This window comes from Phyllostomus hastatus, unplaced genomic scaffold, assembly GCF_019186645.2.
Source record: "Phyllostomus hastatus isolate PE091 unplaced genomic scaffold, TTU_PhHast_1.1 phas_contig_62, whole genome shotgun sequence".
NCBI classification, from domain to species: Eukaryota; Metazoa; Chordata; class Mammalia; order Chiroptera; family Phyllostomidae; genus Phyllostomus; species Phyllostomus hastatus.
In genome coordinates this window covers 638,265-665,865 of record NW_025333921.1, presented here as the reverse complement: position 1 = coordinate 665,865, position 27,601 = coordinate 638,265, and the positions used below count along the sequence as shown (strand labels likewise).

Genomic DNA, 27,601 nt, shown 5'->3' with positions numbered 1-27,601 from the left:
TGTAAAAACGAACCCTAGTGCTGGGATCTCCTTTTCTTAGAGAGTCTTTATGTTTCAGGTTAAGGACTCTGTATAGGCACACACACAAACACACCATACAGTATTCCCACCGTTGCCTTTTTCAGTTTTGTACGTGACAGAGAAAAACTCAAATACACAAAAATAGAGAAATATTGGTAGTATAATGCACCCCCTGTATCCATCAACCAGCTTTAACAATTATCAACTCAAGGCTAATTTTATTTCACCCACCCACTTCCTCTACTCTGCCTCCATCCTCCCCCGCCCAAGATTGTTTTGATGAAAACCTCAGATATATCATTTCTTCTGTAATTCAGTATGTACCTCTAAAATATAAAAACTTACTTTGTAAATATAATACCATTATTACAACTTGAGAATTAATAATTCCTTAACATCAATTTTTTGTTTACATTTCCAATTAATGTGTGTACATACATTTTATAGTTTGTTTGAATAGGGGTTGAAATAAGGTTATCACATTGTGACTAGTTGAATTCTCTCTTAATTCTCTTTAATCTAAAGCTTACCTTCCCATCTCTATTACTTTTGCGGTCCTCTGTTGTTGAGGGAACCAGATCGGCTGCCCCACATTGTTTCCCTTAGTTTTGATTCGGCTGACTGCATTTCTGCGGTATCATCTGATGCTATATTTCCTATAAATTAGTTTTGTATATTTTTGACCATTAGACCATATTTACCATTGGCTAGTGTATTTTTCTATAATAACTTGCTTTTGGATTTCCTCCCTCTGCTTTCACACAAGAGTCATCCTATATTTAAAGATAGATACCAGAATCAAAGGAGAATTACACTGAGACCATGATGCAGAAGTGGATGAAACGGGACCGTGGAGCTACTTAGCAAAAGTAGAAGTATGACTAACCATAGGGATAAATAATTTTGAGTTCTTACAAATAAATAGAAAAATAAAAACCACATGTCAACATTTGCAATTAATAACATAATTGAAGCCATAGTTGATGACATACCAGGTGTTTGCAATATGTCAATTAATGTGGGGTTGGCTTATAAAAACTTTTGCTCTGGCAGACTTTCTGTTTCCAGGAAATAGCTAATTCTAAACTAAAACTGAGAAAAATAAAGCACTTAGAACCTTCAACAAGCTGCAACATTCTTTGATCACGCCACTTTTGTACTAGGTGCTGGACTCTGTTGACATTATGTAGAGGACAGATGACATACCTGAAAGGTTATTTTTGAACCTGGAAACCTGTTAGTAATCGCCAGCTGATGTCCCTGTTGCCACTTAAAGAACAGGCGCTGGGTCTTGGCATCAGGGAGACAGGCCTTATGGTCCCGCAGCAGATCCTTTGTGATAAACTTGCAGTGGTGCCCTGAGTGCAGGGTGGCGTAGAGAAGGAACGGATCGTCCTCCGAGCTGAGTCAGGCACAAGAAAGGACACGATCAAGCACACCCTCGAGGAGGCAGAGGAGAGCACTCTTCACCATGCTTTTTCCCTCTTACTCTCTCCTTTGCTCAGAGGTGCTCTGCGTTCTTAACTGACATGACCTCAGTGATACTTAGGAACTACTTTAGCTGGGAGGCAACGGTATCTAGGACACAGATGGAAGGTAAGGGGAAGGGAATGCTGCTTGGGACTCTTCACTGTTCAACCGGACTGTCCTGCTAAAATGAAGGACTATAACAGTAATCCTCTCTTCACATTCAAAAGTTGCTTCTCTGTGTACCCAGGGCATTTTTCTCATTTGCCTCATCCACCACAGAGCACCCCACCCCTTTCCTCACTCAAAGTCTGGAACATTCATAATACTGATAGGGCAGGATGACACTTTCTTGCAAGCCTCCAAAAATAACAGGCTGCCCTCAAAGCCGAAACTGGATCTCTCAAGGCAGCTTCGAGGTAGTCTGAAGGCGTCTCCTGCTTGGAGAAGAACCAGCCACTTGGAGTCTCCAAGGGACCCTCAATTTCAGCACTTGCCACTCTGGTGCTTGTGCTGTAAAAACAGCGTAGCTACCTTGGCTCAGGGGAGTCTGGCTGCAACATGTGCTATAAACTTATAATTTGATCCAAATGGCCCAGAGTAGGACCATATTTTACCTTATACTGAAGAATTTCAAGTGAATTGATAAAATGACTGAAATCTGCCTTAAAAGTCTCCAGGAAAAAGAGAAGGGAAAAGAAAAAAATGTGGGGGTTGTATAAAATGTGATTAGCAAATGATAGTAATTTTTGGAGCTGGGTGGCAGTTAGTTATGTGGATTCACTATACTGTTCTCTCTCGTGTACATATGAAAAGGTTTCTTTGGCATATTGATGGAAAATAGAATTAATGTTAAAAATTTAATATTCAAATCCAAAGCCATAAAAGGCCACTGAATCAATCTTTACAAATGGGTCTGAACGTCAGTGTATACAATAAATACAGATCCCAAATAAAGCACAAAACCATTTTACACAGAGTTAGTTTTTGGTTATAATACTTTGAATTTATCTAATTCCTCCACCAAAGAGAAATAATAACGATGATGACAGCAATTAACATGTATGCTTTCCATGTACTTGGGCTGTGCCAAGAGTTTTACACGTACTATTTACAAGTATTATCTCACTGTACAGCATCCCTCTAAAGCTTACATGGGAAGAAAAGAAGACACAGAGACGGGAAATGCCTTCCCAGACAGGACGTGGCAGGGCCATGATCTGAAGCTGGGTAGACTCATTCCCAAGCCTGCACTCCCAGTGTCTACCCAGTACTGCTTAACGTGGTTACATGGGGATCATTATTATCGTCTTCTACTCAGAGAAATGGAGGCATGCCTCACCCCATAAATAAATAAGAGAACTTAGCTAACGGAAAAGGGATTTAGTTTGGCATCTGAATGAGGGGTTAGTCTCTTGCTTCATGTATCAAGAGCCATTTTACCTTTTTAAGAATAAATGATTTGGAGGAATATTGACAGATCTTGAAGTTATCACATTCAACCTAATGAAACCTAGACTTGGGGCAAAGGCTCAAACATCGTCTGTGCAAAGGTGGAAATAAACTTTCGTCAGCATATAGTATGAAAAACAAAACGCGTTCATTTGTGCTGTTGAGGATCTGTGTCCCTCCTGATTAGCTGCATTCTTCTTACTGCGGACACTGTACATTTTGTTCCTGAGCATGTTTTCCATATTCCTTTGGCTTCCCGGGAGGCTGTAGTTCATAGAAATATTCCTTTTATATTTAGAATAAAATCCAAGTCCCTTGCTTGCCTACCAGGGCCCACAAAGTCCTCTGTGATATGGTCCCTGCCCTCTTCTTTCTGAAGAACCTACTACTTTCCCTCTTGCTGCTACAGCCCGTCTGTACTGGCCTGCTTGCCTTCCTCAAACATGCTAAGGCCATTCCTGCTTTTGGAACACTTGATGTTCCCTCTGCCTGTTACGCTCTTCCCACTACCCCTCCCCTTTGCTCGAATGACTCACTCCTTCCCTTCAGACTTGCCCCCCCACAGAGTCCTTCCCTGATCATTCCGCCTACTACCTGCTGACCTACCACTGCCTAATCCCTTTGTATCTACTTACTCTGCTTTATTGTCTTCATAGCACTGACCACTGCCTGGAATTATACAACTTGTTTATTTGTTTACCTGTTTATTGTAAGTCATAAGATGTCAGAGACTTGTTGGTCTTGTTCACTGCTGTTTCTCCAAGAACACAGAACGTGCTCATATTTGTAAAGTATTTGTTAAATGATCTATTTAGGACCTTATGGCTGCCTCAAATCTTTTTTTTTTTTTAATAGGCTGAGTATACATACATATGCACTTTAAGAAATGGTGAAAACAGCCCTGGCTGGTGTGGCTCAGTCAACTGAGTACCACCAGCCTGTAAACCAAACAAAGGTTGCTGGTTTGATTCCCAGTCAGTGCACATCTGGGTTGTGAGCCAGGTCCCCAGTTGGGGGTGTGTGAGAGGTAGCCAATTGTCTCTCTCTCTCTCTCTCTATGTTTCTTTTTCTCTCTTCCTCTTTCCCTTCCCTTCTCTCTCTAAAAAAAAAAAAAGGTGAAAATAGGTAACTACCAAGCAGATGACAGGAGCCTAGTGTAAGTCAATTACTACCTTCAGTACTTACATGTTGTCAGCAAAGAAACAGCTGGCTAGCTTTTGCACCTCTTCCATCTCATCCTTTTTCCACTGGGCACGCGAATTTAGCATGTGCTTCCGGCCCAGGACCAGCACTCGCAGATTCTGCTTGGCTAGTTGAGAGACCACACTCAAGAGCTAAAAAACACAAAGCCAGACCCCAAGAAGGTCAAGGAAGGAAGAATCTCAAGTAAGTGGGGTGATTCTTCCAGCTGGTAATCCCAATGGTGAAACATGTTTTTGGTAAAGAGTAAGAAAACATTCCTTAGAATAATTTCCACCTTGTTAAGTCTGAGGAAAATGCCTCCTTTTTACAAAATAATGTCTAACACTTGCCCAACGATCAGGCTCTACTGGTTCCAGGGTTTAAAAAACACTTTTTAAAATAAGTATAAACTAGATTTGTTTTTAAACTGTGTTCCCTAAAATCCACGGGGATAGAGATGGGGAGGCCCAGGAAGATGGGGTTTGGCTCCTGTACGAATACATTCTAACCCTGTTTCAATCAGTATAGCTCAGCTCTCGTATATTTATATATTGGTATTTTGCATGTTTTCATGTTAGTAAAGGTTTCTGCTCCTTATTTTTAAGTATGTAAGTAGCTGGAATTTTCAGCTAACTTTTCCATGTCACGATTCTGCTAAGACTGCTATTTTCATTAGACTTCCTTTTTCCTTCCAAAAGTCTGTCAATTTCCATCTTATAGCCTATTTTCCAGTCAGTGAATTTACTCCCATTCTCTCCACTTCCCACATGTCTTTTGTGCACAGGAACACCTCTTAAAAGTCTTACAAATTTTTGGTAAATCTAGTACTTTGCTGAGCTTGCCTGTCTTTTGTAAGGAAAAGTCTAGATATTATTTTCATGTGCAACCTATCAAACTAACTATATATATATAAAATGAAATAAAAGCTACTGAAAAATTATAATTTAAGTTATATTAGTATACTAGAAATATAAAAGTTCTTTAATTTATAAGAATTGCCGAGTCTTCAAAAATCACAAGTTCAAAGTCATTGAAGAAATCCTTAATTGTCTTGAATCTTGGTTGGAAAGGCACTGATTTTAGGCTAGCTTCTTTTTGCTCATAATTTTTTCCCATGCGGATTTTCAGGGTATTATTTAAAATTCTTTTTTTTAAATCCTCACCTGAAGATATTTATTGATTTTAGAAAGATAGGAAGGGAGCGAGGAAGAGAGGGAGAGAGGGACAGAGAGAGAGAGAGAAAATGTGAGAGAGAAACATTATTTGGTTGCCTCTCATACAAGCTCCAACTGGGGATGGAACCCACAACCTTTTGGTGTACGGGACAACACTCCAACCAACTGAACCACCCAGCCAGGGCTTAAAATTCTATAATCAATGAAATTTCATTCATTTATTTGGTCAGCTATCAAATATTGCTTTAGCACCTCTAATGTCTAATGTGCATGTAGAAAATAGTGAGTTACTAAGGGCTAAATTTTTAAATTGCTCTTTAATACTCTGGATTTTTATATATATCCATCCTACTAGTCTCATTATTTTAGGAAAGAGTAGTTGGTTTTACTATGCCTAATTATTAACTGTAGAATTAAGAGACAGAATTGACACAACTTGCCCACTGAATATGAGTTAATACGCAGAGAAGTATACACCAAGACAAGTGTGAGGACTCTAAACCCAGAGCTTTACAGCCAGTATAATATAATTCTTCTCTTCAAAGTGAGGAATAATGGCTTCTGTGTTCATTCGGCAGTTATATCTTGGCCTCCCTATGTATAAGGCACATGGTAGGTATCACAGCCTAATTACTAACACTAGTTAAAGACAGAGGCTCCAGGAAGAGCGGGAAAGGCTTAGCCTGAACTACTCTGGGGCACCATCTTGTGGCTGAGAGGTATCTGCTAGAAGCAGTTCTTTGAAAATGATGTCGGCAGAGGAGAATAAAGTGAAGAAGACACAGGAAGGAAAGGTGAGTGCACAGATTAAAGGCACTGGACTCAAACTCTGTGACAGTCACAAGCGCACTTCCTCAGTGGTAAATTCCAAGGCAGGACACTGGGTCAGAGTCATTGGTATACTCAGAATAGTAAAGAAACAGAAGATTCACCTTAATTATATGTTATGTCAAAAATAAAACTGAAATTTCCACTTCTGAGAAGACAGAGTAGATGTATTATATTTATCCCTATTTCTCCCGCTAAATACAAGTGAAGACCTCAGACATTAAATATAAAATGAACACAAGACTTTGAAAGGTAGAGAGGAAAAGGAAGATTGGCTAGGGACCTCGGGACATGAGGACTGACATGTTGGTGGGTTCCTTGGATTTTCTTTTTGTCTCACATATCCTAGACTTGAAGCTGGAGAAGACAGCAACCTGGAAATGCCAATGAAAGCAGACCAAATAAGACCAACAAAGACATGTTCTTTCTAGCCAACGAGCCAGGAAAGATGCAGTCTAACAAGACTTAAAATAACACCAGCAGACTGTGATGTGTGTGTGTGTGCATGAATATATGTGTGTATGTATACATATATGTGCACGCATGTGCGCACACACACACACACACACACACACTTGGCCAAACAGTTCATTCGGTTTTTTTCCGTAAAATGGCTATAGCAGCACTTAGTTGTCTTTAACTTTGTTGGAAACAATTTTGTAAGACTGTATTGTGACAGCTTTCATATCAGCGTGCATTTAAAAACATCAAAATTGGTGGCAATTCGTTAGCAATTTAACATTGAAGATGGAAGAAAAGTATCATTTTCAGTATATTATGCTTTATTATTTCAAGAAAGGCAACTGAAATTGAAAAAAAGATTTGGGCAGTGTATGAAGAAGGTGCTGTGACTGATCGAACATGTAAAAAGTGGTTTGTGAAGTTTCGTGCTGCAGATTTCTTGCTGGATGATACTACATAGTCTGGGAGACCAAATGAAATTGATAGCACCCTAGCTGGTGTGGCTCAGTGAATTGAGCGCCAGCCTGCAAACCAAAGAAAGAGTCGCCGGTTCGATTCCCAGTCTAGGGCACATGCCTGTGTTGTGGGCCAGGTCCCTGGTAGGGGGCGTGTGAGAAGCAACCACACATTGATGTTTCTCCTTCTCTCTTTCTCCCTCCCTTGTCCTTTCTAAAATAAATAAATAAAATCTTTAAAAAAAGAGAAATTGATAGTAATCAAATCAAGACATTGAGGACAACCAATGTTATACCATGTGGGAGGTAGTTGACATACTCAAAATATCCAAATCAATAAAGTTATTGGTGAAAATGAAAACTGTGTCTTTTATTTTATAAAAAAATCCATACAGACTTTTTATAAACCATGTTATATATATGATCCCTACAGCAACCATTAAAAATGCTATACAAAGAGATACATTAAAACCCACTACGATTAAAAATACAAAACAATATATAAAACTGTAATTTTAAAAAAAGTTCAAATGGCCCACCAGAAAGCAGGAAAAATAAACAGAGAAACAAAAAACAGATGACAGAAAATAAAAAAAAAATAAAGTGGCAGGCATAAACTCTAACCTCAATAACATGAAATATAAAGAGTTTTAAGACAGAGGTTGGCAGAGGGGATTAAAAAACACAATCCAACTCTATGCTATCTAAAAAAGCTCACTTCAAATATAAGAGTATAGGGTACTGGAAAGTAAATGGAAAAAAATTATATAATGTAAACACTCATCAAAAGAAATCTGGAGTAACAATTAATATTAAATATGGTAGACTTCAGAGCAAAGGAAATTACTCTAGACACAGAGAGACAGTATATGATAAAAGGGTCACTCGACCAAGAAGATATAGTGATCCTAAATGTGTGTGCATCAAACAACAGCGCTGCAAAACAGGTGAAGCAAAAGCTGATAAGAAGGAAAGGAGAAACAGATATCCACTGTTATAGTTGGTGACTTCAACACTCTTCTTTTTTTTTTTATTTTATTTATTTATTTTTAGAGAGGGAAGGGAGGGAGGAAGAGAGGGAGAGAAACATCAATATGCAGTTGCTGGGGGCTATGGCCTGCAACCTAGGCATGTGCCCTGACTGGGAATAGAACCTGCGATGCCTGGTTTGCAGCCTGTGCTCAATCCACTGAGCTACGCCAGTCAGGGCCTAACACTCTTCTATCAATAATTGAGAGAAGAACGAGACAGATAATCAGCAAGTAGATAGAAATACTCAACACCACCATCCATGTCCATGGATTGGAAGACTCAAGATAGTACATAGATGTCAATTCTCCCCAAATTGATAATGGGTTTAATGCACTCTTATTAAAATTAAAGCAAATTTCTTTTTGTAGATATAGACAAGATTATCCTAAACATATATGGAAAGACTAGAGAATAAGAATAGCTAAAACAATTTTGAAAAAGAAGAATAAAGTGGGAAAAATCTGTCTACCTCACTGTAACTCTAATTATACAGCAACAGTAATCTAAAGTGTGTGATACTGGTAGAGGAATAGGCATACACAGATCAAGAGAACAGAAGAGATGACCCAGAAATAGGCCCACACCAGTATGCCAAGGAAAGATAGCCTTCAAATGGTGTGGAGCAATGGGACATGCATAAGTAAAAACTGAACTGTTACCTAAATCTCACGCCATATAGAAAAAAAAGTCAAATAAAAAAATCAAGGACCTAAATGTAAAACATAAACTATAAAGTTTTAGAAAAAAGACCTAGGAGGAAAATCTTCAGGATGTAGCGCTATGAAGAGTTCTTAGACCTGACACCTAAAACATAGTCCATAAAAGGAAAATTGAGAAGCTGGATTTCCTCAAACTTAAAAATGGTTGCTCTGTGAAAAGCCCTATTAAAAGTATGAAAAGACAAGTTACAGACTGGGAGAAAATATCTGCAAACCACATATCTAACAAAGAACTAAAATCTAGACATATAAAGAATTCTCAAAACTCAACAGTTAAAAAAAAAGCAAATGATCCAGATAGAACACAAGCAAGGAACTTTCACTGGAGAAGATGTACAGATAATAAGTATGTGAAAATATGTTTAACATTATTAGCCATCAAAGAAACACAAATTATAACCCAGAGACATATCACTACACACCTACTAGAATGGCTAAAATAAAAAATAATGCTAACAGCAGATGCTGGTGAGGATGTGGAGAAACTGAATCACTCGTATATTGCTGGTGGGCATTTAAAATGGTACAGTCACTCTGGAAACAGTTTGGCTTTTTCTTATAAAACTATACAACTAAATAAAATCTCAAATATAAACTTAAACATGCAATGACCACATAATTGAGTTACTGCACTTCTGGGCATTTATAGCAGAGAAATGAAGACATGTTCACATAAAAACTTGTACACAAATATTTACCTACTTAGATTTATTTCTAATAGTCAAAGACTGGAAACAATCTAGATGTCCTTCAACAGGTGAATTGTGAGACAAACTGTGTACATCCAAACCATGGAATACTAATCAACAATAAAAAGAAACAAACTATTGATATCACAACAATGCTGGCTGATCTTCACAGAATGATGTTGAGTGAAAAAAGCCAAACACCAAAGGTTATATACTGTATGATTCCATTTACATGACACTCCTGAAATCAGAAAATTAAAAAGACTGAGAAAGATCAGTAATGGCCAGGGGCAAGGAGGTGGTGGGGTCAGGGGTGGAATGGGTGTGGCCATCCAAGGGCAACGTGGCCCCTGTGGCAATGAACATGCTTTATCTTGACTGTGTCAACATCAGTATCCTGGTTGTGATATTATAATACTAGTTTGGCAAGATGATTTTTGGGGGGAAATCATGAGATAACTCTGTATTATTTCTTACATCTGCACAAGAACTCTACAAATATCTCAAAAGGTAAATAAAGAGCAAAAAAAACCTCCTCCAAAACCTCCAAAACTAAAGCAAACTGGGCCTTCATAGGAAGGATAAAGGGGTCTGTGACAAATATCCAATATATACAGGATGGTCAACATCCCACCCAAAAGCAGAATCCTCCCCTGGAGACTATAAAAAGGGATTAGGTTTAAATGAGAGAGATGTTGAAGTTTCCTTAAATTCAGGGTGGTCCTGATCAGAGAAACCGAGAACCAATCTGGCTGCTCACAACCTGGAGAACTTAAGAGACACTGGGGACAGTTCTGGACTTGCCTAAGATGTCTGAAATCTGGGCTACACAGTAGAGCAAATAAACAGTATAGCTCATTCTAGAGAATACCTAAAATTCCAAACTGGGTCCAGAACTCCAGGTACCCAGTACCTCAAGGTTCACCTGAGATCAGACCTTATTCCCCTTCCTGAGACCCTACTCCCCACATCCCTCACATTGCTCCTTAAGATGTCTGAGAATAATTCTCCAAAACTCAGAAGAGTAAGAACACATTTTAGCTTAATATTTGGTTCAAATATTTTCTGGTCTGGCTTCCATTCTAATTTGGTTTACCTCCTGTAGGAAAAGATTAAGAGGGATTTGTTTACTCTTAAGAGACATATTTTTGACATGAAACTGATGAAAGATAGTTCCTGAGCTTAGGGTGAAGAAACTCTTGGCAGGGCTACACGTGTAGAAATAACTGTGGAGGGATGCTCAGGAAGTAGAAAAGCTGCCTAGGAGGTGGGAGAAAGAGCAAGAGCTTTTCTGAGTAATCCTAAACAGCAAGCGTAACTTCCTTTCCCTATTCTTAACTTTTTACCTCCTCCTCTGCAGTCTCTGGCATTTCCTGGGTTGTGTGGACTGTAGATCTTCAAAAACTCTAAAACATTTCGGACCTGATACCTACATACATTAGAAGCTCTATGCCGTTCTACAGCAAGATAGCTGTAATCAGTATATTTCATATATAAGAATACTCATTATAGGGTACCTTCAGGAAAGAAAATTTTGGAAACAACCCAAATGTCCATCACCAAATAAATATATAAACAATATGTTGTATATACTTACAATAGACTATTAATTAGTCTTAAAAGGAATAAAATTCTGATGCACACTACAATATGGATGAAAGTTGAAGATGTTCAGTGAAATATGCCAGATGCAAAAGGAAAAACATTGATGATTCCATTTATATGCAGTAAGTAGAATAGTCAAATTCATAGACAGAAAACAGAATGGTGCACAGCCAGTGTGGCTCAACTGGTTGGACCATTGTCCAGTGCACTGAAAGGTTATGGGTTTTATTCCCTGTCAGGGCACATGCAGGTTTAGCCCCCTGTTGGGATGTGTGTGGGAGGCAACCAATCAGTGTTTCTCTCACATTGATATTTCTCTCACTCTCCTTCTCATCAATAAATAAATATTAAAAAAAAAAAAAGGAATGGGGGTTGCCAGGGGTCAGGTGAAGGGGAAATGGGTAGTCACTGTTTAATAAGTATAGTTTCAGCCCTGGCTGGGGTAGCTCAGTGGATTGAATATGGGCCTATGAACCAAAGGGTCACTGGTTCAATTCCCAGTCAGGGCACATGCCAAAAAAAAAAAAAAAAAAGGTACAGTTTCAGAAGATGAAAAAGTTCTAGAGATGGATGGTGGTGATGGTGACACAACGATGCAAAACATTTAATTCTACTGAACTGTACATTTAAAAATGGTGAAAGTGATAAATTTTATTATATGTATAGTCTAACACAATGTTTTACTGTAGAAATTTACATAATGTGCCATAATTATCAGCTCATGGGCAATCCAATGTATCTGTATCACTTCCCACTTTTGCTTCTCAGATTATTGGGAAACAAATCCCAGACAAAGTATCATTTTCATCTGTGAATATGTCAGAGTGTATTTCTAAATATAAGGGCTCTAAAAAAAAGCACAATACCATTATCACATGTAAAAAAATTAACAATAATTCCTTAATATCAAATCTACAGTGTTTACATTTGAGTCATATATATTTTTAAAATCAGAATCCAAAAATTTTAGCTCTATGCATTGCAATTTCTTGATTGCAGTTAAAGAAATGTGGCTGTTTGTCTAAAGGAATTAATTGCACACATTTAGATTTTGCCAACCGCTACCATATGGTATCAGGTAAAACATTCTCTAGTCCACTGTGTTTCCTATAAAGTGGCAGTTGGATCTAGAGACTTTATGAGATTCATTTTTTTTTTGTCTGTGTGTGTACATGCATCTATTTAAAATTGTGGTCCTGATAAAGTAAAAAGGTCAGTTCATTCATAAAAAATTAAGAGAACCTCTCTGTCACTCACAAGGCAGGGGGTACTGATGATACAGTTGTAAAGACACATTTATCCCTAACCTCCAGGAGTTAGCAGTCAAATGAATATGACATCTAATAAGTGCTAAGCAGAAAGCACGGGCACTTAAATCAGACTGGGGCAGGGGAGGGTGGTCAGGGAAGACTCTACAGAGGAAGAGATAGCTGAAGCTGAGTATTCAAATGAATTGTCCAGACAAGAAATGGGGATTTCCAAGGACAAGGAGCAGTGTGTTGAAGGTGGGGCCTCTTTATTAGTATGCTGAATATAAGAAACCGCAAGCCATCAAATGTGGCTCAAGCAGAGGTGCAAGGGGATGACATGGATGAAGAGTGCCAGAAATAAGGATGGAAGATGAATGTAGGGGTCAGATCACAGGTGTCCTTGTAAGCCATGATGAGTGTTTTACCATCTGGAAGCAGTGGGGGAAAAGAGGATTTAAAACGGGAATATGACATGACTACCAATTTAGAGAGATCAGAACTCCACAGTTGTGATTGCAATAGGGAGATCAAGTAGGGGGCTTCTGCAGTAATTCAGGTAAGAGAAAATGAGGACTGAGACATCATCAGAGAAGCTGGGCAAAGAGAACAAAGCAGAACTGACCAGACTTAGTCATTGACTGGATGTGGGAAATAAGGAAAGGGACAAACAAGGGAAAATCTGGACAGCTGGATAAATGATGGCAGCAAGACAGGGTCTTGCGAGGGGGAGCTGGTAGAGTTCCCAGGTGGGAGATGTCCAGGAGGCGCCAGTTATTTTACTCTGCCCCTTAGGAGACAGCTTTGGGCTGCACATAAAGACTTGGAGTCATCAGGGGATGTTCAGTGGCAGAAACCATAGCATGCAGATGAGGTCTAAGAGGAGAGGATACAGATGAGGAGGAAACCTGAGGAATACTATTATTTAAAAGAGCGATTTTTTTTCTTTTTAATTAAATTTATTGTGGTGACACTGGTTAATAAAACTATACAGGTTTCAAGTGTACAATTCTATGATACATCATGGGTACATAGTGATTAAAAAAACATTAAAGGAAGCTGAGGAATAGCTAGAGTTGAAGAAAATCAGGAGACAGTGGTCTCTCAAAAAGATTGTAAGGAGCATTTCAAGAAGGAAGGAGAGGCTAAGATATCAGTACTGCTGAGACACCAAAATGTGCCCTGCAACTTGGAGGAGTCATTTTGATGATGCCATTGTGTGTGTGTGTGTGTGTGGGGGGGGCGGGATGGCGGGACTGAGATTTCAGTTGGTTCCCTAAACTCTCTGTGGATAGGTTGCAGTTTGTCCACAGACACTCTGTCTTACAAGCTTGGCTCTATTTTTCTTACTGAAAATAACAAATCAATTATTCTTCCCATTTCAGAGTGCTGTGGCCTCTTCAAAACCTCCCACCTCCCAAAAGCTTCACTGTGAAGAGAGGAGGATTTTGGTTTTGTTTTTTTAAAAATGCAAGAGACTTGAGAATATTTATATTTTGATTAAGAAAAGCCAATAGCAAGGTAGAGGCTGAAGACACAAGCGCAGAAGCAATAATTGCTGGAGCAAGGTTCTGAGAAAGCTGGCAGGGGGGCCGTCTAGAGAATCAGTGGAAAGAATACCTCTTGCACGGAGCAGGATTTGTGCATAGACTAGCTGGTTTGCTTGTGTGGTTGGAGCATGTGGGTGTGTGGTGTACAGGTTGACATAAGAGGTTGTTCTTCTTGATATCTTCTATTTTCTGTGTGCAACAGAAGCTGAGTCATTGGCAGGGTGGTGGAGGGGGGTGGAGCAGGAGACTTCAGGGAGTGGTGCGGATGAAACAGAGCGGATGAAACAGAGCGGGTGTGAGACTGGGAGAGGGAGCCACCTGCAGATGCAGACAGTGTGAAAACCCAGGCGAGGGTGGAGGCCAGGAGTGCCTAGAGACAGCAGCAGTTGGTAAAATGGGGAGATTCACAGCCCTCAGTGCCCTGGCTGCAGAGTGAGACAGGCCAGTGCGGATAATGGTCGCCCCGTGTTCCCTGTTAACACCTGGTCAAAGGCACTTCCAGGTGGAGCCATGGTTGAGACATCAGTTTTCTAATATCATTCTCCCTATCTCCTCACTATTAGAGACACCTTTCTAAATTTCTGTCAGTAGAGGATCTGTGGTTTGGGGTTCTGGTCTGAGTCAGGAACTCCAAATTTCTATTTCATTTATTTACTCAGATGTCTTTATTTATAAAGTGTGAATAAGGTACCCTCCCACCATCCTCAACAGTGTTATTATTTATTCACAAGTAATCATCAGTGAAAAATGCAAAATGTCAACACTCACATTACCATTTCTATATGAAAAGATCTCAAAACCACCTGACTTTCAGGGCATGCTCTCTCCAGCAGTATCCTCCTTTTAATGACTTTGGGAATCTAGGGGCCCATTTGATAAGGTGGTTCCAGAAGGCCACATGTTAATGCTGAAGTACATTTCCTTCTTCAACCTGCCTCTGCACCTTCTGCCCAATCCCCACCCTTTAATGTGGGGCTTGGGGGATGGACAGGGAAAGCTATACTTACCTTCGCCTTTTAGGGGCAGGATCTCCCCTCACCTGCCCCCACCCCCACTCTTTTCAGCTACTTAGACACAAGCACTCCATGGAAAATGTGCTCGTTGTCACTCCCTCGTAGCTTCGGATGCTGTTACTTGATGTGTGAAATGAGTGAGTGCAACTAGTTCTTTAGGAACAAATGAAGTCTAGATTCCTATACTCAGCCATGGACCATTTTCTTCAAAGGATCTGATGTAGAAGGAGGCTTGATTAAAGTAGAAATTGTTTTCTCTGAAAATGATCAGCAGCTGACACAGGGGCAAACTGTGACTGGGTGGGGTGTTGAGAAGCCAGGCCTCGCGCACTCGATGGGTCTAAGCTTTCGGAGGCCTCACTTGGGAGGCCGTGAAGTGATTTCGTCTTTGACCTGCCTGCTCTTTACACATACACACAGGTGTGCTTCAGCGCTGAGCTTCGGAAGGAAAGCAAGCTAACTGTAAACAAAATGTTGATGCCAAAGAGAGTATTTTTAGCTATTTATAAGTGGAGAGATGTAAAATTCCATGAAAAACAGAGGAGAAATTCTTAAAATCACCACAAGTAGCCTGGATACTGTTCCAACATAAAAGAATATCAATTTCTAATACCAGTTACACAGTTGTTTGGGAGATTAAGACCAGGAAATACACATAAACTTTTTATGATATTGTTTCACTGAAGACAACTTGATAGTAACTTGGGGCTTGACCTGGGATGGAGGGTGGGAGGCTTCCTATTTGAGTCTGGCTGAATTTCAGGATATGAAGGGATTAAGTCAAAGGTAGACAAGAAAAAGCAAGAAAAGTAAAGAAAGACTCTGTGGATCCTTTTCTTTCACATGCATTAGTTAATTTTGAAAATGACTTCCCACACACTAAGAGAATGTGGAACCACTCCAGGACGCACACGATGACTAATAAACTCTATGGAGGCAGTGTTCTGGGACTCAGAAGACCACAAACGCTATGTTTATAATTGATGCACAAAGTTTACAGCAGAAAAAACAAGGCCCATCATAACTCACACTAGAACAATGGAGTTTTCTACTTGTTTCTATGCTCCTACTGTCTGAAGGTAAGCTAATACCTAGTTCCCTTCCCTTTGTCTTTGTTCCTCTCATTTCTCTCTCTCTCTCTCTCTTTAAAGATTTTATTTATTTATTTTTAGAGAGAGGGGAAAGGTGGGAGAAAGAGAGGAAGAGAAACATCAATGTGTGGTTGTCTTTTGCACTCCCTCTGTTGGGGACCTGGCCTGCAACCCAGGCATGTGCCCTGACTGGGAATTGAACTGGCGAGACTTTGGTTCATGCCTGTGCTCAATCCACTGAGCTACACCAGCCAGGGCTCGTTTTTCTTTTAAGCGAAGTTTTGTGAAGAGAATCCCTGCCTAAGAGATAGTCCTTAAGTGACTGCTATATTTAACATTTTTTCTGTGTACTTCTAAAAATTTTAACATTTTTTCTGTGTACTTCAAGGAAGAGAGTGTGGGAAACCCACTAAAGTTGTGGCTTAAAACTTCCCATCATGTTTTCATTTGCCTGTTATTCACTGGTGCTGTCTCAGCCTCAGTTCTACCTTTGACAGCTGTCGCCACTTGCTGAGACACACACACACACACACAGGGAGGGGGAGGGGGAGGATACTGTTCATTTAAAGGACAATTAGTGACATTTCATTGCTGGAACTGTTAAAGAGCCAAATACCATGTAAGACACAGCTTAGCCCTTGATGAAAATGAGAGAATGGAAGAAGATGAGCAAAGGGTGTGTTTTAGAGAAGCAGCAGAAGCAAGGTGGGGAGAGGGAGAGAAGCTTTCACTGAGTGGTATTCAAGTAGAGGAAGCCTCACAAGCCTGGTGGTGTAGTTCCAGGTAGGAGAGGCTGAGACTGCACTGGAGTCCTGCTTTCATCTCTGGGGCCATGTGCTTTGAGCGCAAGAAAATTTGAAAAACTGACTCTGTAAAGCTCTTTGAATCTCTTTGAAGAAAGTATATACACAAAATACTATTACTTTATACGATGTCATAAATGATCCCACTGATTTACATTAGACCCACCATGTCCTATATCTTGCTTTCGTCAGTCTTCGGTATTTTAGGGAGATTTCAGTGATCTCATGCTGTCTTTAGCCAATGCAACAACTCTGCTGAGGAAGAGAAATACCCTTCCTGTCTTGGGAACATCCTGTCAAGTGTGGGATGTGTTTCCTGCGTACCATGTCTTCTTCTATGCCATCAGCACCCACACAATTATCCAGCCTTTTAGAAAACGATTAAACTGTTGGCCTGGATGGATTTCCCCAGTTAGCTGAGAGTCAGAGCTGCTTAGTGGACTGAAGATTTGGCTCCTGACTCACAGTGTGACTTTTCTCCAAACATTCATAAGCATTCTTTGGTTTTTCTAGTTTCTTCATGAGATATCTGTGTTTCTTTTATCAGTAAGAGGATGGAAAAGATAATATTTTGAAGACTCAAAACAAATTTTAGGAAGATTAAATGAACTTATTTGGATGCAATTTAATTTCCACTTACAAAAGCTTACTAAAAAATTTTCATCTTGATCAGGTGACTCAGTTGATTGGTGCGCCGTCCCATACACTAAAAAGCTAGAGAGTCAATTCCCGGTCAGGGCATATACCTGCGTTGCAGGTTTGATCCTTGGTGGGGGCGCATATGGGAAGCAACTAATTGATATTTCTCACATCAATGTCTCTCTCTCTCTCTCTCTCTCCCTGATGTTCCTCTAAGCATATCCGTGGATGAGGATTTAAAAAAAAAAGTTTTCCCTGGTGTCCTAGATCCAGTCTATGTACAGGGAATAACTTGTTCACACTGGGAAAGTATGTAAACATTTTCAGACTCACAAGACACCATTTAATGACTAGAGGAGAAAGAATGTGATGGGCAGGGCTCTGGAAGCTTGAAAATTCATGTAGCCTCTCCATGGCTGCGCTGATCCATAAATCTTTTGTCTTGGACAAAGCCACAAACAATTGTATACTATGGCTATTGTTTTCTGGAATAATCCTGTCGGTTAAAAATACATAAAAGACCCAAGAATATAAAAGATACCTTGCACATCTCCAGTTAATGTCCCAAGCCATTTACACGGCTCTGCAGTGGAAGGACTTATATAGTAAATAAAACTGATAGACATAAAAGAGACTTTTCCAGTTTACATCTATTATTTAATAGTATAGTAACAGTAATTAAGAACACAACCTTTGGCATCAGGCTGCCTGGGTTCAAATTCCAATTCTGCTGCATCAGAGCTGTGTGACCTTGGGAAAGTTACATATCCTTTTCTGGCCTCTGTTTCATCAGTGGTAAATGGAGATACAAATTAGGTTATTATGAGGGTTAATGTAAATGCACACAGATACAAAGCTCATGGAAAAGTACCTCAGTACATCTGAGCTCTTATTAGACAGTACAGCCTTAATTAGTTAATTTATACCCTCCAGTCCCCCACTGTATTTTCACTGCCCCCAGATAAAAAGAAAAGGGGATTCTTTTGGCATTATCACAGACTTGGGTGATTTTTATGTTAATCTTTCTGTCGACACTTGTTAAGAGTAGAACATAAGCTTTCAGATTGAAAAGGCAAAAGAACACATGCATCTAATGCTGCTTTAAATCCCATCAAAACTATAATACAAAATCTTTCCAAAATGAAAACCCCACAAAAACTTGGAGAACAAGATGGGAGACAATAGCAATAAAAACTGGAAGCTGAATGGCGGATGGACACACAGGTAACTGACTTTGCAGATCTAACAGTCAGATTTGGAGAGGGGTAAGCTGAGAACCAACCCAGTTTCTCAAAGGCAAAGGAACTGGAGGCAAAGGAACGAGGCTAAATTGGAAGTATGTGGCTTTAATTAGGAGAACTGACAGGATTCAGTTGAAACTACTGAAAGCTGTTGAAGAAGCATCTGATTCCTAGATTTGTGGTCCCTACCCCATCCATTGTTTCTGCAAGATGCTAGAGTCTGAAGGTTCATTACTTGGATGTGGTAAATCAGAGTGTCTCTAGACTGAAGTACAAAGCACATGTGACAGTCTGAGTATCATACTGAAAATAGGAATTATGTGAATGTATGCATATTGAACACCGAATGCTGAGAAACCCAGACCCCTTGCTTCCCGTACTTGGCTCTCAGAACACTGGCAGTAAGGCCTTCACCCTGCAGCCAAGGGACTGGAAACTTTCCTTTGGGGGAGCTGGCCAGCAAAAGAGAAAAAAATCCTAAAGATTATGAATATCGGGAATTCCCCAACAAATGGCCCACCCAGATCATCCAGCCAGGAGGTCAACAGTCAACAAGCCCCACCTGCATACTTGAGCTTCCAATCAGCTCTTTAGATCATGTTTAATCATAAGCAGACAGCAAAGAATTACCAGACAACTGTGGAGAGTCTAAAACAAATAAGGAAAACAAGAAACTGAAAAAATAAAGGCTGTAAAGGGAGAAGGCAAAAACCCCACAAAAAAACCTCTCATTAAAATCCTATGAGATAACATCATGCATTAATGAACAGGTTTTTTTTTTTTAAATGAGGAAAATAAAGAAAGTTCTTGGGAATTAAAACATGACTGCAACCATGAAGAAAAGATGAATAGAAGGGTAGGAACAGAAAATTGTCAGGAAGCCTCCCAGGAAAAGAGAAAAGAAATTAAGACATTTAGAGGACCAGGCTGGGAGATGTGACATCTGAATGAAACAGAAAGAGAGAACAGAGAAAGTAGAGAAGAAGTCATCAATGAAATAACCAAAGAACATTTCCCAAAACAGAAAGATACGAGATTCTAGACTAAAACAGTCCATTTCATATTCAACTCAATGGATGGCAAACAGACCATACCAACTCACACTATAGTAAAATTTTAAAAAGCTGGAAACACATGATTCCAAAAGCTTCCAGAGAGAAAAAAAGCAGAGAATACAGAAAGCATTAGGAGACAGAATGTCCTCAAACTTTAAGGGTAACACTGGAATCATGAAGCAGTTTTCAAAAATTTGAAAGAACATTATTTCTAACCTAGAGATCTATTTTCAGCCACTGTGTCATGTATGTGAATAATATAAAGACATTTACTGACATGGGGACTCTCAAAAATTTTACTTCCCATGCACCTTTCCTTAAATAGTTCCTTGGCGAATGTATTCCACTAATAAGACATTCAAATAGGAAGACAGGAAACAGGAGACCCAATACAGTAGAAAGGCAATGGGAATTACAGAGGATGGTGAAGAGAGATCTCAGGATAATGGCCGTATATCAGATACAGAGGGCAATTAGTCCAGATTGGGAGTCATCCCAGAGACGGCCACACTGGGGACAGTCATCAGCATGATCCCCACTGCCATGACCCTATCATTTTAACCTGAGCACAGAACAGAATGCCTGTGTGATCTTGTACTTGGCTTGTCTTAACCACAGGCTGAAGTTATTATACTCCCCTCCAGGCCCTGCTGCCTGGATCAGTGAAAACTTGCATTTTACTAAAAATGCAAATTTTCCCTGGCTGGCGTAGCTCAGTGGATTGAGTGCGGGCTGCGAACCAAAGCCTCGCAGGTTCGATTCCCAGCCAGGGCACATGCCTGGGTTGCAGGCCATGGCCCCCAGCAACCGCACATTGATGTTTCTCTCTCTCTCGCTCTTTCTCCCTCCCTTCCCTCTCTAAAAATAAATAAATAAGTCTTTTAAAAAATGTAGTTTTTTTTTACCTACTCTTGAAAGCTGGAGGAAATACAGGGTGAGTTTAGAGGCAGTACAAAGAAGCCTATTCTGTTCGACCAGATTTCTGTTAAATGTCATACACCTGGGCCAGACTATAGCTCTGCCAGATGTCCTCACTGTGGTAAACCCTCTGTTTCCCAAGATTCATTCATAACCTTGAACCCTGACTTCACAAAAAGCTCTTATAAGCTCTGAGAAGCCAACACCAGATCATGAACAGAAGACCCTTCACCTTCTTTTTTAAAAAAGTATGCTGTTTACTTTTAAAAAAGATTTTATTTATTAACATATTAACATTTATTAACATTTATTACTAACATTAATAGAGAGAGGGGAGGGAAAGGAGAGAGAGAGAGGGACAGAAACAACAGTGTGTGAGAGATACATCAACTGGTTGCCTCTTGTGTGCCCCCGACTCAGGACCTGGCCTGCAACCCAGGCACGTGCCCTGACTGGGAATTGAACAAGTGACCTTTCAGTTCACAGGTTGGCACTCAGTCACCTGAGTCATACCAGTTAGTGTGACCCTTCACCTTTTTGAGGGAGCTTTCATCTAATAGCTATCCTTCCTCACACAACAAGGATTGAGCCTGCTACTCAAGTTTTCAAACCTAAACAATGAAAAGCCAAAAAAAATTACACTATCATCAGGATGACATTATCTGGATGGAGATGGGGGGGGGGGGCGGCGGGGGGGAATGAGGGTGAAGGTTAGATTGGGCACAGAGGGAGTTTCTTAACGTGACTGGTGGGTGCAGGGGTGTTAATTTTATCATTACTCTGTACATTACCCTATTTTTCAGACCATAAGACGCACCTAGGTTTTAGAGAAGGAAAATAGGAAAAAAAATTTTTGAAGCAAAAAATGTGGTAAAATATTTAATAACATAATATTTCACCAATGTAAATGTAAATAGAACTCAACAGCAGCATTAACAACCATTATTCCTCTCAAATTTTTTTTTGAGGGGGGTTGTGTGTCTTATAGTTCAAAAAATACTATGAAGTATTTTTTTTGAACTATAAGTTCACTTTACATTTAAAGTCTGCATATATGTGATGCACTTTACACACACACATGTGCTTTGTATTACAACCCATAAGTAGTTACTAATATTCTACCATTTTTGAGGTACAAAAATAGCAAGCTCATATGTTTAAACTTGATACTTCAGGCTCACCAATGTACCTTGGGCACTGGAGGCAGGTTAAGAGCCAAAGTTTCCCCACATGCAAAATGTTGACTGAGAAAAAACCAGAGGTTTTCTTAAATGTAAAGGACTCTCATAACTGTGTAATTCACATACTGTCTATGCTCAGTACAGTAATTCCTAGCCTATAAAAAGTTAAAATATAAGTAATTTTAACTTTTTGTTGGGCATTTGTGGGGAAATTCCTTTGTGTTTCCCAGTGAAAAGATCTGGCAAATATTATATTCACATAACTATAGTTTACTATAACATAATAATGAGAACTTAGGAACAGTTTTGAGAAATCCCCAAACCCTCACATTTCCCTTGCTTCTGCTTTTCTTGCAGAAATGGAGACACAGAAACTGGAAATGACAGGAAGCAATAATGGGGATGTGATTTGCGGCGAGTGTGAGAGGAGGAATCAGATGTACAATGAGACAAATGTTTCCACTGTTCTTCCTAATCAAGGCAGAGACATGGATGAACTCAAGAGTTGTGTTGAGGCTCCTTTTTCAGGCATATAGATTAAAAATTCACAAAAACCACAAAGAAGAATCTTCTACTTTTCCTTCAGCCATGATTTACTGAGCCATTTAGATGTGTTAGAAGCATTTTAAGTGTTTTTATAAACATCATCGCACTTCATCCTCAAAGACACCCTCTGGATTTGGTGCCACTATCCCCACCCTGTTCCTAATGTCCTTTTAGTAGGAGGTGAGGCTCAGTAAGGTTTAGGAACTAGCTCAAGGTCACAGACCAGTAAATAGTAGAATTAGGTTTAAAACCAAAGTAATTCTAACTTCAAATCCACACTCTTAATCAGTAATCCTTTTATACTATATAACCTTTGATCCTAACTCTTCTTTTTTTTTTGGTGTTTAGCATCAATTTTTTTAAATTTTATTTTAATCATTGTTCAAGTACAGTTTTCTCCCTTTTACTCCCATTCCAGCCCACCCACCTGATCCTAACTCTTTTCTTTTCAAACGTTTCCCTTAATTCTGCCCTTTATTCTATAGCTATATGTTACTATGGTTTTTCCATTAGCATCTACTGCTCCATCCTTTCTAAGGAGTTAAGGGTAATCTCTACGTACTTTTGTGTGAAAGCCTAACACTATATATCTCACACTGGGGTATACACAAGAGTACTTGGCAATTATGTTGGGGGTATTTGAAGCTATAAAAATAACAAGGCACGTCTTCCTGGAGTGAAAACTTTTACTTTGGGTTTTATTTTTTGGGAGAATCTCCTTGTTTTCATTTTAAAAACAAACACAGAGATGCTGTGATACCTTCAAATGCAAGATCTGCACTAAATTTAAGATTAAAAAAATAAGACTCCAGCCCTAACTGGCTTAGTTGGTTGGGCATCATCCTGCAAGGTGAAAGGTCACTGGTCTGATTCCCAGTCAGGGCACATGCCTAGGTTGCAGGTTCAGTGTCCAGTGAGGGTGTGTTTGAGAGGCAACCAATCGATGTTCCACTCTCACATTGATGATTCTCCCTCTCTCCCCCCACTCTAAAAAATAATAAATAAATAAAATCTTTAAAAAAAGATTCGCTTTTTTCTTCAAAGAATTCATCCCATAGTAGGAAGACAGACACATAAACAAATCACTATGGTGTGTATGATTCTAACACAATACAATTAATACAGAAGATTACCAAATGAATGTACCTGCTTTAACCCAGGAACTGCCCTCAGCAGAGCTAGACATAAGGAGGAACAAAACATAGTCTCTGCCCTCAAAGAGCTCAGAGGGCAGGAGGAGTAAATACAAGGTGCTGACAGAACCACTACAAGGGAGGGAGAAAAGAGGGGCCTGTGGAAAGTTTTGCAAGTTAAAATGGAACTCTGCAGTCAGATGGGGGAGGATGAAAAGGAGAACATTCTAGATTTTAAAGAATCAGCAAATGCAAAGGCACAGATGAATGGAGCAGCTTATGTTTAGAAGACAGGAATTTGAGGATCAGGGGAGTATACACTGCAAGGTGGGAAGAAGGAGCTGAGAAGGTGAGAGACAAGCTGAGAGGTACAAAGGGGTCAAACAATCAAGACTGCACTGCATACAGGACCTTGGGCTCATGGGACAGAGAGGCCTTGGAAGGGCTGTAGTAGCAGGGCAGTAACATTGTTCTGCTGTTCATTTCAGACAGAGCATTCCCACTGAGGTTCACACGATAGGGAGTTCAATTATTTGAACAGCACAGCTAGAAATGAAGAGTCTGAATGCGATAGAAGGACAGAAAGACAAGAAGGACTAGAGCTGTGCTGTCCACGAGAAACAGAACAAGCCACAAGTATAACTATAAGTTTGGTAGCCATATTTAAAAAGGAAAAGAAATACATGAAATAAATATCAGTAACATATTTTACTTAACCCACTATACCAAAAATATTATTTCAACATAAAATTAATATAAAAGTTATTCATGGGATAGTTTATCCCTTTTTTATACCAAGTCTTAAAATCTGGTGTGTATCTCACACAGCGCATCTCCATTTGGTTAGTTACATACCAAGTGATCAACAGCCCCACTGGCTAGTAGCTACCATATCAGACAGTGAATGATTAGAGCGATTTACTTAGGAGGCATTACTGCAGAATTTGTTGACTTAGTGAATATGGAGAATAAGGAGGTAAAATATCTGGAATTGCTGGCTTGGATAAGTGGATGGAGAGTGGTACCGACAAACCAACAGGTTTGAGGAAGGAGGAGACAGAAGATACGGTTTTAGAGTGTTAATTTTGAAATGGTTGAGCATGAAGTCACTTGCCCAAGGTGACCTAGCTAAGTAAGTGACAGCGCCAGAATTTTGATCCAGATCTCTTTGATGTCAACCCTTTCCTAGCAATTCCTCTGAGTCAGGATTTAACAAAAAAGGACAAGGCATGGGAGCTCCAAGTTTGTGTTTACATTCATTCAATATAAAATTGACGTGTGTCAAAAACAAACCAAAAAAAAAAATTTAAAAATTGAGTATGCAAGTTCTCCAAATCAGCAAGTTCTTGCATTAATAATGCAGCCATCATTTTCAATGTTTTGAAGAAAATAAGACATTTTTTTAAATGTTAATTTAAAAAATTTAAGTGAAAATACACTTTCCAAGGCACTTTATCCTATTTTGTAAATATATATACCTAGCTTAGAAAAAGTGAGATTTTGACATTTCATCAAAATTACATCCATACCATAAGATGAAGACATAAATTTCTAAATAATGTAATAGTCCATTCAGCAGGGGTTGCCATGGTGGGAGACTCCCAGTCTCACATGAGAGTTTGTCAGAAAGTGGGGCTAGAGCCCAGCAAGCGAGCTGCATTATTCCCTCTCTGACCCCTCCCCCACAGACAGTGCTACAACCAGCAAAAAGGGTTGCCCAGCTCTGGCAAACACCTAAGGCCCCGCCCCCTTACAACTTAACAGGTACAAGGAGACAAAGAAATATGGCCCAAATGAAAGAACAGAGCAAAACTCCAGTGAAAGAGCTAAGTGATGAGAGATAGCCAACCATCTAATGTGGAATTCAAAACACTGGTAATTAGGATGTTCACAGAACTGATTGAGCTTGGTCAAAAAGTGAAAGAACTAATGAAGGCTACCCAAAATGAAATAAAGCAAAATATTCAGGGAACTAACAGTGGCAGAAAGGAAACCAGGACTCAAATCAATGATTTGGAACAAAAGGAAGAAATAAACATCCAACTGGAATAGAATTAAGACATAAGAATTCAAAAAAGTGAAGAGAGTTTTATGAACCTCTGGGACAACCTGAAACGTTCCAATATCCGAATTATAGAGGTGCCACAAGGAAAAGAGAAAGACCAAGAAACTGAAAACTTATTTTAACAAATAATGAAGGAAAACTTCCCCAATCTGGCAAAGTCCAGGAAGTCCAGGAAGCCCAGAGAGTCCCAAAGAAGCTGGACTCAAAGAGGAACACACTGAGGCACATCATAATCACATTACCCAAGACTTTGGTAAGATAAGGAGAGAATCTTAAAAGTAGCAAGAGGAAAGAAGTTACCTACAAAGGAGTTCCCATAAGACTATTAGCTGATTTCTCAAAAGAAACCTTACAGGCAAGAAGGGGCTGGAAAGAAGTATTCCAAGTCATGAAAGGGAAGGACCTACCTGCATCCAACATTACTTTACCCAGCAAAGCTATCATTTAGAATGGAAGGGCAGATGAAGTGCTTTCCAGATAAGGTTAAGTTAAAGGAGTTCATCATCACCAAGCCCTTATTATACAAAATGTTAAAGGGACTTATCTAACAATTGAAGAAGATCAAAAACTATGAACAGTAAAATGACAACAACCTCACAACTATCAACAACTGAACCTAATGAAAACAAATACTAAGCAAACCACTAGAATAGAAACAGAATCAGAGAAATGGACGTCCAATGGAGGGTTTTCAGTGGGGAGGGGGAGGGGGAGAATGGGCGGGGGAAGGTACAGGGAATAAGAAGCATAATTGGTAGATATAAAATAGACAGGGAGAGGATAAGAATGGTATAGGAAACACAGAATTCAAAGAACTTACATGTATAACCCATGGACATGAACTAAGTTGGGGGAATGCTGGAGGGTTGCGGGGGGGGGGCAGGGCAGAGGGGGGATAAAGGAAGAAAATTAGGAAAATTATAATAGCATAGTCAAATAAAGTATACTTAAAAAATAAAAAAATAAAAGAATAATACTGAAAAAAATGCAATACTCCAGAAGTTTCTAAGACCTTCTGATATGCCAAAGAGTAAAAAAACAAGGGGATCCAGTCTGATTCTCTCTATGTGAGCTCAAGGATATTTATTTACTTGAAGTAAATTTTGGTTTCTCCTCTAATACGTGTATATGTAAAACAGCACAGAAAAGTAATACCCCTAAAATGCAGGTGGTATACTATAGCTGGCACTAAGATTATTTGATGTCTCAAAACATATTGGTTGCCTAGAAAATGTCTGTGATTACACACACACACACACACCCCTAAGAATGGGAATAAACAAGTAAAGAAAATAACCTATTTTCAAGGAATAATTTTCCAAAATAGAAATAGGTAAACAGAGAAAACCCATCTAGGTAAGTTTGAAAGCAAAGAAAACAATGGTTTAAAAGTTGACCACCACCCAGGAAGTAGTAGCCACAATAGTTTTAAAGGATGTTAAAATTAGAATGTGTGTGTAGAATGCAAAGAAATTAAGTAGTAATTATGGTGGTAGTGAAATGATTTATGAACCACCAATGATAGGCCAGTCTGCACAACAATCCTATCAAGCACCTTGTTTCAAACTCTTTTCTAATTTTTTTTTTATAGAGCACAGTGCAGGAGGGCTTGCTTTTCTTTAGTTGGACAAGGCAGGACAACTCATTTGAGTGGGGAACTTGTTTCAACATGACATGTCACTGAGTTGGCCTAACTATGGTATGGCTTCATTTACATATTTCTAATAGGTGATGTATGAAATGCAGAAGAAATAGGTGTCATGTATTTGTCATCTATCAAAGGGAACAAGAATCCTGTTTGTAAGACAGAGACAAGGCATCTAATTCTAGAATATGCCATGCTTGGGGACACTAATCCCATCATGTGAGCCCCACCCCCATGACCTGTTTCTAAATGTCATCACGTTTGGGGTTGGGTCTTCAACCTATGAATTTGGGGGGTGGTGCACATTTCAGTCCACAGCGTGAATTATCTAGTCAGTTCTTGTTCTTCATTCACTCATTGCCTGATCTAACCAACACATAGCATGCT

At 39.5% G+C, this 27,601-nt stretch overlaps 1 protein-coding gene across 2 annotated transcripts in view; it reads right to left on the bottom strand.

The window, feature by feature from the left end:
- LOC123825182 (protein only RNase P catalytic subunit) overlaps positions 1 to 27,601 on the bottom strand; it is a 160,553-nt gene that overhangs the window by 462 nt on the left and 132,490 nt on the right. For both annotated transcript variants that reach the window (XM_045848519.1, XM_045848520.1), the window contains exons 6-7: positions 4,126 to 4,274; positions 1,228 to 1,423 (exon numbers count right to left, since the gene is read on the bottom strand). In XM_045848519.1, coding sequence (XP_045704475.1) covers positions 1,228 to 1,423; positions 4,126 to 4,274 — 345 coding nt within the window. The remainder of the gene's footprint in view (positions 1 to 1,227; positions 1,424 to 4,125; positions 4,275 to 27,601) is intronic.